Here is a 21535-nt window from a genome sequence, read left to right as displayed (position 1 = left end):
GGCAGGTGTCTTTTTGCTCAGGTGGGAGATTTCAAGACTGGGGCATATCTTTAAGGTGAGAGGAGAAAGATTTTAAAAAGACATAAGGAAGGAGGCTGAGGGGTGACCTGATAGAGGTTTACAAAATTACGGGAGGGGCATGGATAGGATAAATAGGCAAAATCTTTTCCCTGGGGTTGGGAAGTCCAGAACGAGAGGGCAGAGGTTTAGGGTGAGAGGGGAAAGATAGCAAACAGACCTAAGGGGCAACGTTTTCACGCAGAAGGTGGTACGTGTATGGAATGAGCTGCCAGAGGAAGTGGTGGAGGCTGGTACAATTGCAACATTTAAGTGGCATTTGTATGGGTATATGAATAGGAAGGATTTGAAGGGATATGGCCTGGGTGCTGGCAGGTGGAACGAGATTGGGTTGGGATATCTGGTCGGCATGGACGAGTTGGACCAGCGGGTCTGTTTCCAAGCTGTACATCTCTATGACTCTATGCCTCTAAGGGGCAGTTTTTATTTTGCACAGAGAGTGGTTCATGTGGAATGAACTTCCAGAGGAAATGGTGGATGAAAAAGAAATGTTTGGAGGGATATGTACAAAGCGCAGGTAGGTGGGTCTACTTTAGTTTGGGATTATGGTCAATATGGACTAGTTGAACTGAAGGGTCTGCTCCTGTGCTGTATGACTCTATAACTGATTATAGCTGCGGAAAGGTTGGTATAGATGCTGAAGATGGGGAGGGGGGAGGAGGCAGGAGTAAACACTCAGTGGGAAGGGACCCCAGACAGAGAGAAAAACAATTGGACAGACAAACGAAAGGGGAAAGGTCGGCCTGGGAGAGTGAACAGCTGCTGATGGGGACCATTCGTCACTGACAATGGATTGTTTTGGTAGTAGCCCATGTGATGACAAGGCCTGGTGTGTGGGGGTTGGGGAAGGAGGTAGGAGAAGGTGCTGAGGCCCTAAGATTATTCACCTCAATATTGAGTCCAGAAGGTCACTGGGTCCCCAAAAAGTGGTGTGTGGAAATGGCAGGCAACTGGCTGCTGAGAATCATTTTTGTGGGCAGAACATTTCTGTTCTGCAAAGTAATCATCCAGTCTGTGTTTTGCTTTCCCAATACAGAGTTAGAAGTGGACTGTGCAGAGTTGGTGGATTATTAGCAGCCCTGAGCCTGCGTGAGGTGGTGCTGATGGAGAGAGAGGGCTCAATATTGTGCATATGGCAACACATGACACTGAGTGTGAATGGCAGATTTCATTCTCTAAATCAAGTCGCCATATTCCTACCAGACCATGGGCTGCTTTCTCTTGAGAGAGAGAGAGAGAGAGACAGACAGACAGATAGAGACAGTGAGAGACAGAGAGAGAGAGAGAGACAACTGGTGGTGGTTTAACCTGAGGGCCACCACACCTCAGTGAGGGGAGAGTTGAGAAGGAGGGTGCTTCATGGTCACCTGAGTCAATGTGGGGATTGAGCCCACACTGTTGGCATCACACTGCTTTGCAAACCAACCGTCCAGCTAACTAACCAAAGCCCAGATTCCCTAAAGTGTATGATTGAATCAGATCGGCTTTTCCAAATCTCAACAATGGGCACATGTAACCATTAGGTTAGCTTTTTTTTCAAATTCCAGATTTTAAAACAAATCACCTTCTACTGTGGTGGGATTTGAACCCATGGCCCGAGGATTGGGTGTCTGGATTAGTCACCCAGTGACATAACAGTAACAGTAACAGTATACCACCAACTCCTGTTATCACCCATGTGTGAATGCAGGGCTAGGATAGGTCCCACGTGGCTGTGATGCCTCACACAGTCAGATGGACACTGGGGGAACGTACTTGCATTGATGGAACTATTCCTGATGAAGGTTGGAACCAAGAGGGACACATTAGTCTGTAGCACCTTCCTGTTCAAGGAGATGATCTTAATGCCAGTATAAGTTTGGGTCATTTGGAGATTGAACTAAATATTCTGAGTGTGTCAATGTCTTTCAATACTGACATCAGAGTGCACCTAAAAATATCAGCACATCATAGTACTTTAAATATTGAAAAAAATTAAATTTGAAACCAAAAGCTAAAATACTACAGATGCTGGACATTTTAAATAAACATCAAAATGCTGCAAACACTCAGCAGGGCAGACAATACCGATGGAGAGAAACAGGGTTAATGTTTTAGTTCCATGTCTTTTCACCAGAAAATCAAATCACAAAACATTCACAGAATCTGTTCCACTCTCACTGTGCACCTTCTACAGGCTGAAGAATGTGGGAACGGTTTCTTACCATGTACCTGCAGCCGAGTCTCTTTCTGGATCAGATACAAAAGATTGCGTCTTGATCTGTATTCCACCAGACAAAGGTAAGTGTGATTGTCCCTCACTCTCAGCTGGTTTATCCTGGTCGAGGCGTTTCCCTCCTCTGGGTTCCCGATGAGCTCGTACCGATTTCCACCGTGTCCAGTTGTCCAATTTCCCTGTGATTGGGCTGTAAATGTAACGATGTGTTGGTAAGGCTCCTTCCTCATCCAGGTAACATTGGTCAGTACGTGGGAGTCCCAGCGCCTGAAGATACAGGGTAAAGTGACTGAATCTCCCTCTGTCCCACTCACCACTGAGACATTTTCCTGAGAAGCTGAGGAAAGGACAAACATCAGGATGGGTGAGGTCAGTGTGCAGAAGTTCTTATTTCAATATGTTATATTCCTTTCAACTTCACAATAAAATTAACAATTAAAGACTCCACTCACATCTCTAACAGGTCTGTCCTAGACATTCCCCAACAAGAGTCATCCTGATCAAAATGTCTCCTCGCCACTCAATTTGAAAACCTTGATTACAAGATTAAAAATCAGACATCACCAGGTTATAGTCCGAAGGTTTAATTTGAAGCACTAGCTTTCGGAGCGCTGCTCCTTCATCAAGTGATAGTGGAGTATAAGATTGTAAGTCACAGAACTTACAGCAAATTTTTATTGTGTGAAATTATATGTTACTGAAATTATATGTTGAAAAAGACCAGGATAGTTTGTTAAGTCTCGCATCCATTAGAATGACCATGTTGGTTTCAGTGCTTTTATATGCAAATCACAATTCTTTTTTAAAAGCTCCATTCTCAAGTGAACTTTAACAATTGGTGTCTGTCAGCCCAGATAATGTATTGAAGATGTGAGCTCCCCTGGGTGGTACTGTCTGTGCCATAATGTTTAGACTGATTCTCATCTAAGAAAATGAATTTGTTGAAACTTCCATGGATTCCTGCAGTTTTTTGAGCAAAATATGATGAAACTCTGAAAGTACAAATTCACCCCACAAACTTATATGTGTGTGTGTGTTTGTGCGGGAGTGGTTGTGAGTGTCTGTAAAAGAGTGTGTGCATGTATGTGAGTGTGAGTATAAAGGGGTATAAGTCTGTAGGAGGGTGCATGTGTGAGTGTGGGAGTGTATGAGAGAGGATCTGCGTCCGTATGTGTGTCTATAGGAGTGTGTGTGTGTGTGTGTGTGTATGTGTCTTGTGTGTATGTGTGTCTCTGTATATGTGTGTGTATGTCTGTGTATGCAGGACTGCTGAAGTGTTCTCTGACTGGGGGTGAGGGGAACACCTCTGTCTGTTGATTGCTGTACGGTGCCCACCCATCCGTTGCCATAGCCCCTGCTTGGTCTCACCAATGCAGCATGCCTCAGGGCATCCTTGCCTGCAGCGAATGGGATAGACAACGTTGGCTGAGTTGCATGAGTACCTGCCACATACAGCAGTCTGGGACATTCAACCTTGGACTTTCAGGTGACCATCCTCCAAGGCGGACTTCGGGACAGGCAGCAACAAAAAGTGGCCGAGCAGAGGCTCTTGGCCAAGTTCGGTCCCCATGGGGATGGCCTCAACCGGGATCTTGGGTTCATGTCACACTACAGGTGACCCCCAACACACTGTACACACACACACACACACACACACACACACACACACACACACACACACACACACACACACACACACACACACACATATGCCCATATACACAAACACACATTCACTCTCCTACACACACACAGACACTCCTACACACTCACAAACATACACACACACTCCTACACACATACTCACACGCACACACTTACACACATACTCACACACACAGAGACACACACATTCCACACACATACTCACACACACACACTCCTACACACACAGACACACACACTCCTTCACACACAGACACACACACAGATACACACACACTCCTACAAACATGATCACACACACACACACACACATGCCCACATACACAAACACACATTCACTCTCCTACACACACACAGACACACATAGACACTCCTCCACACTCACAAGCACACACGCACACTCCTACACACATACTCACACACACACTTACACACAGACACACAAACATTCCACACACATACTCACACACACACACACTTACACACACAGACACACACACAGATACACACACACTCCTACACACACAGACATTCCTCCACGCACACAGAGAGACTCCTACACACACCGACTCTCCTCCACACACACACACACCGACTCTCCTACACACACACACACACAGACACACACACACACTCCTACACACACACAGACACTCTTAAACACACACAGAGACACTCCTACAGACGCACACATTTACACACAAACACACACACACACACACACACACAAACAAACACAGACACTCTCACACACACACACAGACACTCTCTCTCATACACACACAGACACTCCTACGGACACATGAGGCAGACCCTCTCTCATATGCTCACACATACACTCCCACAATCACACATGCCCCTCTCACAGACGTATACCCCTTTATACTCAAACACATGCACACACTCTTTCACAGACACTCACAAACACACCCTTCCCCCCTTCCACACCCCTACCCCCCCCCCCTCCCCGACACACACACACACACACACACACACACACACACACACACACACAAACACACACACGTGGACGCGCACACATGCACATATAAGTTTGTGGGGGTGAATTTGTACTGCAGAGTTGCATTTTACATTGCACAAAAACTGCATGAATCCATGTAAGATTCGATAAATTCAATTTTTTAGATGAGAATCAGTCTAAACATTGGGGCACACACAGGATCACCCAGGGGAGCTCGCACCTTCAATACATTATCTGGGCTGACAGACACCAATTGTTAAAGTTCACTTGAGAATGGAGCTTTTATAAAAAAAGTTTTGTGATTTACATATAAAAGAATTGAAGTCAACATGGTCATTCTAATGGATGAGAGATTTAACAAACAATCCAGATCTTTTTCAACATGTAATTTCAGTTACATCACACTATAAACCTTTGCTGTCAATTCTGTGTCTTACAATCTTATACTTCACAATCACTTGATGAAGGAGCAGCGCTCCAAAAGCTAGTGCTTCCAAATAAACCTGTTGGAGTAAAACCTGGTGTCGTGTGACCGCTGAAGGTACTTACAGATCGGATCCATTGAACCCTCCTGAATTCATTCATGCAGAACCCTCCGCCCGTTGCTCAAAGTTAATTTTCTTTCAACAAGGTCAAGGATTTTACAGCCTCCCCCCATCACTCTGTTGCTCAAACACATTCAAAGTATTGACCACACTCTGTGTGAAGGGGAACCCCCTGGTGTCATTCCTAATGTAACCATTCACCAGCTCCAACCTGTGACCTTTGAAATGAGCACAGGTTAATTTAAACTCAGAGTCCATATTACATTTTCCTACACTGAGTAAAATATTTGGGTGCAGGAGGAGGGGGATAACCAGCCATGTGGCTCTTTGCTGCATGAACTTAAAAGAGGAGCTATGAGATTAAATGTTCCCTCATTCTTATTTAAATCAGTAATCTGTTATTTTGTAATTGTTCCCCTGTTTGCCTTCTGTTCACAAGAGTAAATATCCTCTCAGAATCTGTCTTGTCAAGCTCCTCAGGATCTTGAGGAAGGGTCACTCTGCCTGAAATGTTAACTCTGATTTCTCTCCACAGGTGCTGCCAGACCTGCTGAGCTTTTCCAGCAATTTCCATTTTTGTTTCTGATTTGCAGCATCAGCAGCTTTGTTTTCGGTTTTTCCTCAGGATGTTCTTTGTTTCATTTATTTCTCCTTTTGTTTTATTCCATCATGGGTGTCGCTGGCCCGGATTATGTGCATGTATTGTCCATCCTGATTGCCCAGGTGAAGCTGCTGTTATGAGACGGCGTTGAAGCCTTCTGCTAATTAAACCAAACACCCAGAAAAGCCCACCTCACATCGCCATCTGTTAAAGTATGAGGAACAGAGAACTCCCAAAATTCACTTTTATATAAAAAATGGATTCTTTAACTCTCAAAGTGTACCTTAAACAACAACTATTTCCAACTCTTAGCCTCCTTTCCCTAAACCGCTTGCTATCTGTCTCCAACTCTATAACAATCTACTGTTCCAATAAGCACCTGTATTAAAATTACATCAGCTTCATTACAAGACCACACAGTGGCTGTTATTATTGGTGTGTTTCTTCTTTCAGCTCAAGATCTCCCTGAGTTGTCTTCTGTCTTTCACTGCAAAGATGTTTCATATGAGAAACCTCCCTTTGATCGAGAATGTTTTGAATGGCAATTTCTTTCTGTCTAACTTTCAAAATGTTTGCTTTTTTTTATACCCCAAACATCAGGTAGTTTCATTGTTTCGAAGTTGGCAAAAACAATAAATTCAAACTCATTTTGTATCCTGGGGCATAATTTAAACTGATTGATTAGATTCAAATTATGGACAAAACAATTGAGGTATCTAGTTTACAGCTAAATGTTACATATTTTCAATTTTCCAGTACACTCTGAGACTGCTCGTCAGTCACATGACAGGTGCCTGCACGTTCTCAGTGCAGAACAGCTTACACTCTCGCTTAAAGGTACAGTACGCACCTTCAACTTCATAACAAACACCCCCAAAGAAAAAAAATGAACCATCATAATGAAAAGATGTCTCCATTTTTTGCCTAATTCTTAACCCCATGACAATGAAATACATAGGATATTAACTTAAGTTCATATTAATTTCCTCACACATATGTATAACATTGGTATCTGTTCAATTTTATTTAAAATTTATCCATTAAACTTGCGATAATGTTGTATAGCCAGTACCAAACTCAATAATTCCTTTTCAATGGTAGAATATTTTTCTCTGGTGGGTGTTGAGTTTCTTTGAAAAGTAACCAACTGTCTATTCAATTCCACCATCACCTTCCTGTAGCAGTATAGCCTCAAGTCCAATATCATGAGCATCGATTGCTACTTTGAGTGCAATATTTGGTGCAGCTAAAACTGGAGCCACGGTTAATACAACTCTTACATTGTCAAGTGCCTCCTGGCATTGTTCCATCCACCGAATTGTTGTGTTCTTCTTCAGGAAATCCGTGAGTGAAGTCACTACCCTGCTGACATTTGGAACAAACTTCCAATAGAATCCACTTAGTCCCCAAAATCAAAGCACTTCTTTCTTTGAGGTTGTTTGTGGAAATTCCTCGATGGTCTTTGTCTTTGCATTCCTGAGGGTCAACCTTTCATGACCGATGTTATCTCCCAATAATGTCTCCTCTGCCTTCGCAAATTGTGTTTTCTTTAATTTTATTACCATTTTGCTTCTCTTAATCGTTCAAAGAGCTGTGTGCCAACTGTACCATGTGATCTTTCCATGACTCACTAAAGATCACTGCAACATCCAGATATACTGCACAGTTTGTTAACACAGCCACACCTCTGTTCACGAGCTTTTTAAATGTGGCTGGGTGTGTTCTTCATTCCAAAGGGCAGCACTTTGAATTGACAGAACCCATTTGGGGTGACAAACGCAGGAATTTATTTCACTTTCTCTGATAAAGGGATGACAATACCCAAAAAGTAAGTCCAACTTTGTGATGTAAGGGGCTTGTTAAACTTTCTCCATACAGTCCTCAAATAGAACATAGAACATAGAACATAGAAGGATACAGCGCAGTACAGGCCCTTCGGCCCTCGATGTTGCGCCGACCGAATCCTACCTAACCTATACTAGCCCAATAACTTCCAAATGCCTATCCAATGCCCGCTTAAATGACCATAAAGAAGGAGAGTATTAGTATTGGTCTGAGTCTGATTTTGTAATGGACTTGACCTTCCAATGGTCCATGCAAAATTGTTGAATCCCATCAGGTTTGGCAACTAACACAATCATCGAACTACACTTGCTTTGACTCGGTTTGATGATAGCTTCATTGAGCATTGCATCCACTTCTTCTGGATCTGTGTGGCGTTGAAAGGATTAAGCCTGTAGGTGTGTTGTTTTATTGGAACAGCATTCCCTACTTCTACCTCATGCACAATAGGATCAGGCCTCTCCATCTTATTCCTGCATATGTCCTTATATTGCTGCACCAATCCTTTCAGCTGGTTCTTTGTTACTGGGACAGATTGTTCACTAACCTATCCCCCTCCTCAAGGACTTCTTCATTGTTTCATGTATTTTAAGGCAATCAAACTGCACAACATGAGATTTGATTCCTCACTCTGTGGGGCAGTAACTAACACCTGATCCTCCAGTTCCCCCTCTCTATTATAATAATGTTTCAACATATTCACATGACATACCCAATACAATGTTTTTCCTGTCCAGCATCTTTACCAGATAGTTTACCTGACTCAACTTTTTTCTCAATTTGTCAGGGACCACTGAACCTGACTTTGAAAGCATATCCTGTCATCGGTAACAATACTAACACATCATCCCCATGGGAAAATTACTGAATTCTGGAGTTTTTAGCTGCCACCTGCTTCAATCTACACTGCACCCTCTTTCAGTGCTGTTTAGCTAACTCACCTGCCTGATTTAATCTCTCTCTCATCCCTGATACATAGTCCATGTGTGTGACCTCCGTCTTCAGTCCTGTCAATTTTTCTTTAATTAATTTCAATTTACCTCTCACTTCATGTCCGAATATTAACTCAAAGGGAGTGAACTGAGTAGATTCATTTGAGCCATCTCTAATGGCAAACAATATGAATGGGATACCTTCATCCCAATCATTCAGGTAATCCTGACAGCACATTCTTAACATGGGCTTCAGGGTCTGATGCCACCTTTCCAAAGCTCCCTGAGTTTCAGGATGATATGCACTTGGTTTAATGTGCTGTATGCCTCATCTATCCATGACTTCTTTAAACAGCTGAGCCATAAAATGAGACAATGGTCTGACTGAATCTCTCTGGGTAGCTCATACCAAGTGAAGAAAGCTACTAACTCCTCTACCACCCATTTTGCCTTCATGCTCCGTAATGGAATTACATCCGGAAATCTGGGAGACACACCCATTATGGTTAGCAAGTACTGGTTCCCACTTATAGTTATAGGGAGGGAACCTACATCATCTTAACCCACATGAAAGGTTCTTCAAATGTGGGAACTGGCAACAAAGGTGTTGGGTTCACTGCTTTGGCTCACCAACCACTTGGTTTGTCTGACATGTACAGCAAAAGTTAACAACATCTTTGTGCATCCCAGGCCAATACAACGGCTTATGTACCTTTGTCTGAGTCTTCCTTACACTGAGGTGACCTCCTACTGGTAGTTCATGTGTTCCATGGAACATCTCCTGTCTGTATGCTACCAGCAACACAATCTGGTGCAAGTTGAGTGATGTGAGTTTTTAAACTCGTCAGCAGAATAATCTCTCCTAGAGCCTCAAAGGTCTTATCTATCTTTAAAGCACGTACCCATCTATCAAAATGACTGATTAACTCTTTCAAACTCAATACAAGTCTGACTTGGTTCCTTCTTTATATTTCTGAACCACTGTCTATATATTTCTGGTACCAATTCATAAGCACTCAAAGTAGCATGTTTGACATCTTCATAATCTCTTGACCCCTCATCTGACAGCACTGCAAATACCTCACTAGCTCTGCCTACCAGCTTATTCTGAACTAGCATTACACAGAGGTTCCCTGACCACTTCCTTTGCCGAGCAAAATTGTCTAATAAATTAAAAAGGCTTCCACATCTTTCTCATCAAAATGTAGCAGAGGTTTGATGTATTTGTATATATCACGATCTTCACTCTTCATCTCCATCCTGTTAACTTGGCTTTCCTGACTCATTCACCACTTCCAAAGTTCAAATTCTCTCTCCCTTTCTCTTTCTCTTTCTTCGCTCTCTCTTTGTTCTGCTAACAACATTCTCTCTCTTTCTTTTTCACTCTCTCTCTCTCTTTCTTTTTCCTTTCTCTTTCTTCACTCTTTCTCTCTCCCTTTCTTCTCTTTATCTCTCTCTCTCTCTGTCTGTTTCCCTCCATTTATTCTATCTCTCTTTGTTTCTTTCTTCTCTCTCTCTTCTTTTCTTCTCTCATGGCTCTTCTTTCCTTTTCTTTACCTTCTAACTCCATTTTCCTCATTTGTAAACTAAATGTTTCTAACTCTCCTGCACTTCTCTGTTTCTCTGACACACCAAAGTGCTTGACTAACTCCCTTACAATTTCAGCTTCCCCATGTCCCTGGTTAGATCCAATTCTAAAGGAGATTTAAACAATCCTTTGATCAGCACATGGATGATGATGGGATAGTGTAGGGGGATGAACTGACAATAGTTCACATATCAGCACAATATCGAGGGCCGAAGGGCCTGTTCTGTGTTATATTGTTCTATGTTTTATGTTCTATATTCTAACCTCAACGCTAATTGTTGTTGTTCTTGGAGTTCAGTCATCTCAGCTCCAGAACATCTCTACAGGAGTTCCTCAGGTTAGTGTGTCCTTGGTCTAACCATCTTTCGCTGCATCATCATTGCCCCTCCCTCCACGATCAGGTCAGCAATGGGGATGGTTGTTCACTGATGAACATGGGATACAGGAGAACATCTCCACCTACAAGCTTCCCTCCAAGACACTCACCATCCTGATTGGGGAATATTTCATCATTCCTTCAGTGTCACTGGGACAAAGCCTTGGAAATCCTTTACCAACCGTATCATGAATGTGTCTGCAGCTGAGGGAATACAGCAGTTCAAGAAGGCAGCTCACCATTCCCTTCTCCAGGGCTGGCCAATAAAGGCTGACTGTGCATGGAACACCCACATCCCCTTGGACAATGAAAAGATAGTTCCACATCAGGATGGCCTGTATCTGATGTTATTTTTCACTGAGGTCTTCAAGGTCCCTACTTTGGAAGGTGCTGGTGGAGAAATGTTGCTGTCTTGCTGCGGTGCATTTTATAGTTATTTTTCTTACCACAGTGATATGAGGGTGGGATTTCCAGGATTTTGACCCAGTAATAATGACAGAACAGTGATATATTTTCCTGCACTGTTCCAGGCAAGTGGGAAGTATTTCATCACACTCCTGACTGGCCAATAAGCTTTGGAGTCAGGAGGTGTATTAATTCATAGGATTGTTAGCCTGTGACCTGCTCTTGTAGCCACAGTTTCATTTGCACTCCTGGGTTCACTCTTTATCCACAACTGAGGGGCAGTTAATAGTTAACCACATAACTGTGGGTATGGAGTCACATCTAGGTCAGATCAGGTAAGGTTAGCCGATTTCCCTCCCAAAAGGACATGATTAACGCAGATTCTTTTTTAATGGTGATGGTTACACAGTCATTATTAGACTAGTTTTCAGTTCTAAATATTTTCAATTTCAAATTTCACAATCTGCCACAATCCCGAGGACATTAGCCTCTGGCAAGGACAGCTCCCCCCATTATCTCCTCAGCCAGTAGAGGTGGAGGATAGCAACAGTGAGGTTCTTGGCCAATGTGAGCTGAGGGTTCCTTCACCCTGAGATGAGCTCATCCAATGAGGGCTCAGGAGGTGCCAGGTCTCTCTTGTCCTCACCCAATGCTGATAAAGCTGGACACTCATTGATGGGGATCTTGGAGCTTGGATTGTCAGTGATGTTTTCTCTGTTCCCCATCCCAGAACAATGAAGCCAGTTTGACCGTGATAATGAATGAGTGTGACTGTGGGAGGTTTCAAAAATGGTGATGGAATGGTCTCTAAATCCCAGTCATCGCTCTCTCTCTCTCTCTCTCTCTCTCTCTCTCTCCCCCCCCCCTCTTTGTGTGTGTCTCTCTCTCTGTCCTTCTCACTGCCTCCTGCCTGAGACCAACTGGAAGAGCCCAGGAGAAGGAGCCAACCCGAGAGCTCCCGGACCTGGTGGAGCCTGTCCCCATTGAGCTGTCAGGACAGTGACACCATCCGAACATTGTTCCTCACCTTCCACTTCCAGGCGTGTTCCTTTTCCAGATCCAAAATTGTTAATATTGAGCTCCACACGACACCGATAGGAACCAGCATCCTCCTGGTTCAGTCCCTCCATCATTATTGAGGCATCTTTGTTGCTGAGGTTCCCCACGAATCTGAATCGATTCCTACCATCCCGCTGTCTCACATTCTCACACAGCTCACCCTGGGAATGGTCTGGACCAGGATATGTACACTTAAAGATTAAAGCCTGTGTTTCCGCCTTGTGCCATAAGATGGAGCCGGTAAGTGTGAGGTGAGCGTCAGGGTGGGTGAAGCTGCAGGGTAAGACAGCGGAGCCTCCTTCCTCAGCCCTCACTCCATCCGCGATTGTCATTGACCAACCATTAGCAGAATCCGCTGTGGGAGGAGAGAGAGAGAGAGGATATGAACACAGCACAGACACCAAACAGTGAGGTAAAACACTGAATCTGTTATTTTGTGAGAAAAGATAAAATATGATACAATTGTGATTCCTGAACAGACTAGTGACAGTGTGGAATGAACTCCGGGCTGGATACAACACAGGTCTTCAGGTGGTTTGTAAACATCCTGAGGTGAGACTGTGGGTGTTTGTTGCTGTTGGTTGAAGAGAGGGTTTGGTGCCTGAGAGTTTTCTGAACTCTCCATTGTTCCAGGAGACCCAGAGTGATCTGAAGAGCAGGACTCAGGGCCCTCCCTGCGGAACCTTTTCTATTTCCCATCGCTTTCTACTCTATTACCGAGCCAGCCTTCAGCAACCTGGCTCATTCATCAGGCGTAGCAGAGGGATGGGGGATGCAGTGGAAGCATTGAGTGGGGGGCAGGGGTGGATACAGAGAGACATGAAGATGGAAAAAAGTAAACTGAAGGAAAAAAGTAAACTCATCATTGTGCGAGAGAACTCCTGTCTCATTAAAGGAAGTTATGACTGGTAATGATTTAACCTCAGGGTCACTCTGCCTCAGACAAGGGGCAAGGTTGAGAAGATTGGATTTTCATGGTCACCTCAGACAATATGGGAATTAAACATCCCTTGTTGGCATCACTCCACATCACAGACCAACTGTCCAGCCAACTGAGCTAACTGACGGTGAGATGGCAATCCAAGTAAATCCAGAAGGCAGTGTGAATATCGTCAAGTGAGGGCATAAGGGAGTGAGGCATGGCTGGATGGCATTTACTTGTGAGTCAGGCAGATGAGCTGAGGGTGTAGATTAATGAATGAGGATGAGATATTGTTGTTATCACACAGACATGGTTGAGGGTGTGACAGGATTGACAGCACAATGTTCTGGGCTATCGAACTGTGAGATGAGGCATGTAGGGGTAGGGGGAATGTCAAAGAGGAGAGGGTGTTGCAACATTGATGAAGGAGTTACTCACTGACATAAGATGGATGATATCTTAGAATGTTCTTAAAATGAGGTCACATGGTCCAATGTAAAAACAAACCCCCATCACAACACTCTGTCTCTTAGCATCAAGCAAATTTTGTATCCAACTGGTATTCTCTCCCTGAATCCCATGCCACCTAACTTCACTAATTAGTCCACCATGTGGAACTTTGACAACAGCTTTACACAAGTTCATGTAAACAATATCTCCCCCTCTGCCCTCACTGGTCTTTTGGTTACATTTTCAAAAAACTCAGTCAAGTTTGTGACACATGATTTCCCCTGCACAAAGCCACTTTTATGTTTTTCAAGACCTCCAACATTTCCTCTTCAGTAAAGTGAATTGCTTTCAAGACATCAATATTTATTTGCCCGAGTTAAGACCATAAGACCATAAGACATAGGAGTGGAAGTAAGGCCATTCGGCCCATCGAGTCCACTCCGCCATTCAATCATGGCTGATGGGCATTTCAACTCCACTTACCAGCGTTCTCCCCGTAGCCCTTAATCTCCCTTGCGTCAATTTCTTTCTCCACAGTCAAAACTGATGCAAACTATTTGTTTAGAATATCTCCCCCTCTCCTCTGGTTCTACACATAGATGACCTCATTGATCTTGAAGAGGCCCTCTTCCCTCCCTGGATGCTCTCTGGCTTCTAATGACGTTGTAGAATATCTTTGGCTTGTCCTCAGCCTTATCTGCTGAGGTTATCTGATGTCCACTTTTTGCCTTCCTGATATCCCTCATAAGAATGCCCCGATCGCCCTTATATTCTTCAAAAGATTCACTTGATCCCAGTTGTCGACACCTAATACATGACTCGTTCATATTCTTAACCAGAGCCTCAATATATTTATTCATCCATTGTTCCCTCATTTTACTGGCCTTACCTTTCACTCTAACAGGAGCACAGTGTCTCTGAACCCTGTTTGGCTAACAGAAGGCAGAGAGTGGCTGTCAACGGAAAGTATTCTGCCTGGAAGACAATGATGAGTGGGGTCCCCCAGGGCTCTGTACTTTGCAGTTTTTATAAATGACTTGGATGAGGAGGTTGAGGGGTGGATTAGTAAATTTGCAGGTGACATAAAGTTTAGAGGTGCCGTTGATAATATTGAACATTATTACAGGCTGCAGATCTGGGCTGAGAAATAGCAGATGGAGTTCAACCTGGATAAATGCGAAGTGATGCATTTTGGAAGGTTGAACTCAAATAATGAGAATAGGATTAAAGACAGTATTCTTGGCAGTGTAGAGGAACAGAGGGATCTGGATGTGCAAGTACATAGATCCCTCAAAGTTGCCACCCAAGTGATAAGATTAGATTAGATTAGATTAGATTTAGATTAGATTTACAGTGTGGAAACAGGCCCTTCGGCCCAACAAGTCCACACCGACCCGCCGAAGCGAAACCCACCCATACCCCAACATTTACCCCTTACCTAACACTACGGGCAATTTAGCGTGGCCAATTCACCTGACCCGCACATCTTTGGACTGTGGGAGGAAACCGGAGCACCCGGAGGAAACCCACGCTGACACGGGGAGAACGTGCAAACTCCACACAGTCAGTCGCCTGAGTCGGGAATTGAACCCGGGTCTTCAGGCGCTGTGAGGCAGCAGTGCTAACCACTGTGCCACCGTGCCGCCCACTACTGTGCCACCGTGCCGCCCACACTGTGCCACCGTGCCGCCCACCCACTGTGCCACCGTGCCGCCCACTAAGTGGATAGGGTTGTTAAGAAAGCATATGGTGTCTCGGCTTTCATTAACAGGGAGATTGAGTTTAAGAGCTGTAAGGTTTTGCTACAGCTCTACAAGTCCCTGGTGAGACCACACTTGGAATATTGTGTCCAGTTCTGGTCAGCCTACTATAGGAAAGATGCAGAGGCTTTGGAAAGAGTGCAAAGAAGATTTACCAGGATGCTGCCTGTACCGGAGAGCTTGCCTTATGAAGAAAGGTTGAACAAGCTCAGACTTTTCTCTCTGAGAGAAGGAGGATGAAAGGAGACCTGATCGAGGTGTACAAGATAATGAGAGGAACAGCCAGAGACTTCTCCCCAGGGCAGGATTGACTGGTACAAAGGGTCATAGTTATAAGGTATTAGCAGAAAGGTATTGAGGAGATGTCAGAGGTAGATTCTTTACACAGAGAGTTGCAAATGCATGGAATGCATTTCCAGTGGTGGTGGTGGTGGAAGCAGAGTCATTAGGGACATTTAAGCGACTGCTGGATATGAACATGCATAGCCGTGAGTTGAGGGATGTGTAGGTGAAGTTATTATAATTTAAATTAGGATTAAACCTTGGCACAACATTGTGGGCCGAAGGGCCTGTTCTGTCCTGTACTTTTTTATGTTCTATGTTCTAAGTTCTAAGTTCAGTTGGCAGTTCAGAAAACATTCGAGAGGGTGTAAATACAAGGCTAGGGGGTGTATTGCCTGTGCTGTATAAGGCTATATCTGGCCAAACTACATTTGGAATACTGACAGCAGTTTTGGGCCCCATATCTGAGGATGGAGCTGTTGGCATTGGAAGAGATCGAGGAAGTTACAAGAATGATCCAGGGGACGAAGACTTGTTATGATGAGTACAGATTCTGGGTCTGTACTCAAGGGAGTTTAGGAGGATGAGGGGGATCTGATTGAAACTTACAGAATACTGAGAGGCCTGGATATCATGAACGTGAAGATGTTTCTACTCGGGGGAGAGATGAGGACCCAGGGGCACAGCCGCAGAGTGCAGGATTAGATTTGAGATGAGGAAGAATTTCTTCAGCCTGTGGTGAGAATTCTGTGGAACTCATTGCTGCAGAGGGCTGTGGAGGCCAAGTCATTGAGTGTATTTCTGACAGGGTTCTTGATTAGTCAGGGGTTCAAGTGTGTTATGGGGAGAAGGCAGAGAATGTGTTTGAGGAACATATCAGCCATGATCGCAAACAGAGCAGACTTGATTGGTCAAATGGCTTAGCTCTACTCCAATATCCTATGGTCTTATATCTGACCAACATAATTGAATTTGTTTGAAGCCAAGACCAGGTGTGCAGATGAGGCAGTGATTTTGATGTTGTCTACTTGGACTTCAGCAAGGCTTTTATCAATCTCCACATGGGAGACTGACAGCAAAGGTCAGAGCCCATGGGATCCAAGGACATTTGGGAAATTGGATCCACAATTTTCTCACTGGCAGGCAGTAGAAGATGAAGGATGAGGGACCTTTTTCCGACTGGGTGTTTGTGTCCACTGGAGGCCCACCGGGGTAGGTGTTGGGACCCTTGCTGTCTGTGGTTTATATCAATGATATAAACTTATATGTAGGCAGATTGATCAACATGTTCACAGAGTCTAAACAACTTGGTGGGGTGATAAATAATGAGGAGGATAGCCTTGGGCAGAAAGAAAATATCAACAGGCTGGTCATGAGGTATATGAGGGCAAGTGCTAGATAATCGGATTAGAATAGATAGGTGACCAGCACAGACCCAATGGGCAGAATGGCCCTCTGTGCTGTTAAATTCTATGAGCAGATCACCATGTAACTCTAAATTATCTGCCATTTCCCTGTTCCATGTTTTAAATTCCCAACTTTCTCCCTCACGCAGTTCCACAATTATTTTCTTTCTCTGTATATGCCCAGAGCAACGATTGCTGTTAGTTTCCCTATTGCTTGTCCAGTTACTGTCATCCCAATTGTCTCCACCTTTACGATCTTTATTGGCATCTGCAGTTGGTTTAGAATCACAGAATCAGACGGTGCAGAAGTGGCCCTTCAGCCCATTAAGACTGGACTACCAAAATATATTCCACCAACACAAGTCCCACTTTCCTGCACTCGGCCAATAGCCTTGAATGTTATGACACCACAAGTTTTCATCCAAATAATTTTTACAAGTTGTGGGTTTTCCTTTTCTTCAAACCTCTGTGGTTGACTTCACTGAAGTTGAGGACACAATTCTTAGACCCAAGCTGATTTGAAATTCTACAATGTTGTGATCGCCCGAGAGCATCCTCAATTACAGAAACGCTTCATAATCTTCCCTTATTACACATTAGTAGATCTAAAATAGCCTATTACCAGGCAGATTTTGCAACTGGCTTTTCTAAAAAACCATCCTTTCTGCATTTTACACATTCATTCTCCTTGTTATCCTCGCTGATCTGATTTGTCAAGTCAATATTCAGATGAAAATCACCCATGACCATTGTCGTACCTTTGTTGCACCCCTCTCCTATTTCCTGGTTTATAATTTATCCTGCAGTGAAACAACTTTTCCGCGGCCAATAAACAACTCATACCAGTAATTCCTTTCCCCTGATATTCCGAATTTCCACCTAAACCGATTCCACATCATGAATTCTTGTACTTGTATCACTCCTCATCACCACACTGATACCCTCCTTTATGAACAATGTGACCCCAACTCCTTTCATTTTTTGAATGTTTTTCCGGACAGGGATAAAGAGCCCAAAGTTGAAATTTTTTAACTTTATTTGTTAAGCTGCTGGTAGTTTCTACTACATCTTTAAAACGTAGAACACAGAACAATACAGTGCAGTACAGGCCCTTCGGCCCTCAATGTTGCACCAACCTGAAGCCCATCTAACCTACACTATTCCATTATCATCCATATATTTACCAATAACCATTTAATACCCCTTCAAGTTGGTCAGTCTATTACTGTTGCAGATGGGGCATTCCGTGCCCTTCCTACTCTCTGAGTAAAGAACCTACCTCTGACATCTGTCCTCTATCGATCAGCCCTCAGTTTAAAGCTATGTCCCCACGTGCTAGCCATCACCATCCGAGGGAAAAGACTCTCACTGTCCACCTTATCTAATCCTTTGATCATCTTGTATTCTCTCTTAGTCACCTCTTAACCATCTTCTCACTAACGAAAACAGCCTCAAGTCCCTCAGCCTTTCCTCATAAGATCTTCCCTCCATACCTGGCAATATCTTAGTAAATCTCCTCTGAGATTTCCAAAGCTTCCACATCCTTCCTATAATGTACTGACAAGACCTGTATGCAATACTCCAAGTGTGGCAGCACCAGAGTTTTGTTCAGCTGCAACATGACCTCTTGTTCTGAAACACAATCCCTCTCCCAATTAAATCTAACACACTGTAAGCCTTCTTAAAAAATATCAATCTGGGTGGCAACTTTCAGCGATAATGCACATCGGCATCGAGATTTCTCTGCTCATCCACATTACCAAGAATCTAACCAATAGCCCAGTACTCTGTATTCCTATTACTCCTTCCGAAGTGAATCACCTCACACTTTTCCTCATCAAACTCCATTTGCCACATTTCAGCCCACCTCTGCGGTTTATCTATGTCCCTCTGTACCTACAACATCCTTCAGCAATGTACACAACTCCTCTGACTTTAGTGCCATCTGCAAATACACTTACCCATCCTTCTACACCCTCATCCAAGTCATTTATAAAAATGACAAACAGTAGTGGCCCCAAAACAGATCCTTGCAGTACACCACTCCTAACTGAACACCAGGATGAACATTTCCCATCAACCACCTTCCCCTCTCTTCTTTCAGCTAGCTAATTTCTGATCCAAACTGCTAAATCACCCTCAATCCCATGCCTCCCTGTATTTTGCAATAGCCAACCATGGGGATCTTTATTAAACACTTTACTGAAATCTATATATACCACATCAACGACTTTATCCTCATCCACACGTTTGGTCGCCATCCCAAAGAACTCAATAAGGTTTGTGAGGCATGACCACGTCCTCCCTGCCTGACAGGTACATCCTTATCAAGGACACGTAGGAGCTGTTCCTTGAACAGGCTCCACATTTCAATTATGACCATTCCCTGCAGTTTCTTTCCCCATCTTATGCTTCATAAATCTTGCCTCATTGCCTTTCCCCCAGCTATAACTCTTGCCCTGCAGTATATACCTGCACCTTTCCATCACTCAAATAAACTTAACTGAATTGTGGTCACTATCACCAAATCTAACAGCTGGCCCAGTTTATTGCCCAGTACCGAATCCAATGTGGCCTCGCCTCTTGTATCTTTCTCTGTACATCTCCTACTCTTTCCCATCACACTTTGATTATCATTAACCTCTTCACTACCCTGCATTATTTGCTTTCTCATTTTTTTTGATTGGTTGACAGGAAAACTAATAAAATATGGATAATTATGAGTGCTCAGATAGGATAGGGAAGAAGGTCCTTTCTTCATTCATACTGGGGTCAGTTAACAGGAAAGATAGATTTAAGGTCGGAGATAGAGAGTGAGAGGAGACTTAACAGATTCTTCCTCATGTAGAGGTTAATAAGAGTCTGGAACTCACTGCCTGAAAGGGAAGTTGAGTTATAAACACTGGTAACATTTGTACTTCGATGTTCATTGGCATTTCCATTTGCCTCTTCAGTAGCCTGCACCTCTGCTCTGTCATTTCTATTTTTCCGAATCCCTGCAGTGTGAAAACAGGAGATTTGACCCAACAAATCCACATTGACCCTCTGAACAGCATCCCTTTCTGATTTTCAAAATTCCCTCCAACTGAATCCCACCTCCCACCGCGGTCTCCACCCCACTAATTACATTAAAGCCCTCAATAAGTTGGTTAAGAAGGCTTTTAGATGGAGAGCTGCAAAATGGGAGAAGTAGAGTGAGATCATCGTTGACTGATACAGACATGATCACCCAAAATGGCCTCCTTCTACACTGTAAATGTCTAAGGTTGATGAATCTACAAGGAAAACATGAAGGAATAAATCATCACGCTAGGAACAGTCAATTGTCACTGTTTTCATTTTTGATAAAACAAATGATTTCTCCCTGATGAAGAAACCGCAGTGAAGGAAAAGGCACATCGTGCTGAGCAGTAACAGTTTGGGAACTAAATACCAGACAGCAAACAGACCATCAAGGAGGAGGCAATTCCATGATGAACAAAGTGGATTTGAAAGGTCAGTATTAGAAAGTACTTACTGTGACCCCGTACTGAGACTGACAGCAGGACTGCAGAAAGACAAACATAGAGAGACCTCATCGTTAATACTTCACCATTTCATCCTTCTCACTCACTTACTCTTGTCCTTTTACAGAAAAATACAGAAGTTACTTGACTTCCTGCCAAATAAATGTGAGGCAATCATACACGATACGAACAACAAATGGGAAGTCTGTGTACGGTCAGTAGGAGCTGAGAGAATGACAAAGCTATTATAAAACAGAGGCACCAACCACAGCAACTGTTGAGAAAAAGCTTCCAACACAATTCTCAAAATCATCAGCTTCAGCATCAAACACTCTGTGAGCTGGGGCAGGACAGTGTTAGAGACAGAGTAAAGCTCTTTCAGCACTGTCTCCATCAAACACTCCCAGGACAGCCACAGCTCAGGGTTGGATCCAGAGTAAAACTCCTACTTTTTAAAATTGAAATTAACCAGAAGGAAAGCACCTTTCCATTGTCCCCCCGAATGGGTACAAAGACTCAGGAGGCAGACAGGATCCAGGCACGTGGCCAACGTTTATTCAAGTAAAAAGCAGTTAGTGCAGGGAGATGACCAAAGGGCCCTTTCTCATACACCCGCTCTCTCTCAGACACACACAGATACACTCCCCACACTCACACCCAAGCACAAATCCTCTCACAGGCTTATACACCGTCACACTCACACACACTACCAAGTACGCACACACGCAAACACACACTCTCAAGCACTCACATTCACATCCACACATACACACTCAAGTGCAAACACTCACATTCTCTCGCTCTCTCACTCACATACAAACACACTCTCTCTGTCCCTCACATGCTCACACGCATTTATGTTGGGTGAATGTGAATTTGCAAAAGTACAGGGACATTCTATTTTGTCAAAAAATCCACAAC

The 21535-nt window shown here is 43.7% G+C and overlaps 1 protein-coding gene across 1 annotated transcript; it reads right to left on the bottom strand.

Annotated features, from left to right (window-relative positions):
• Window positions 1-2214: 2214 nt before the first annotated feature.
• On the bottom strand, window positions 2215-20726 carry LOC132829842 (polymeric immunoglobulin receptor-like). The gene is made up of 3 exons (XM_060847224.1): window positions 20626-20726; window positions 12257-12643; window positions 2215-2630 (listed from the first exon to the last, which is right to left on the bottom strand). Exons 1-3 carry the CDS (start codon window positions 20684-20686, stop codon window positions 2215-2217), a joined length of 864 nt encoding a protein of 287 aa, XP_060703207.1. The 5' UTR covers window positions 20687-20726.
• Between the last annotated feature and the right edge of the window lie 809 nt (window positions 20727-21535).

The sequence above is a fragment of the Hemiscyllium ocellatum genome, chromosome 2 (genome assembly GCF_020745735.1).
Source record: "Hemiscyllium ocellatum isolate sHemOce1 chromosome 2, sHemOce1.pat.X.cur, whole genome shotgun sequence".
Classification (NCBI taxonomy): Eukaryota; Metazoa; Chordata; class Chondrichthyes; order Orectolobiformes; family Hemiscylliidae; genus Hemiscyllium; species Hemiscyllium ocellatum.
Note: the sequence above shows the minus strand (reverse complement) of the source record. Positions and strands in the feature narration are given on the sequence as shown.

What these genes read in the sequence shown, in the direction of transcription:
- LOC132829842 (XM_060847224.1), bottom strand. Translation starts at nt 20,686, where the DNA reads ATGAGGTCTCTCTATGTTTGTCTTTCTGCAGTCCTGCTGTCAGTCTCA. An exon ending in AGTCTCAGTACGGGGTCACA is followed by an intron (nt 12,644 to 20,625) that starts GTAAGTACTTTC and finishes CTCCTCCCACAG; the next exon opens with CGGATTCTGCTAATGGTTGG. An exon ending in AACACGCCTGGAAGTGGAAG is followed by an intron (nt 2,631 to 12,256) that starts GTGAGGAACAAT and finishes TCCTTTCCTCAG; the next exon opens with CTTCTCAGGAAAATGTCTCA.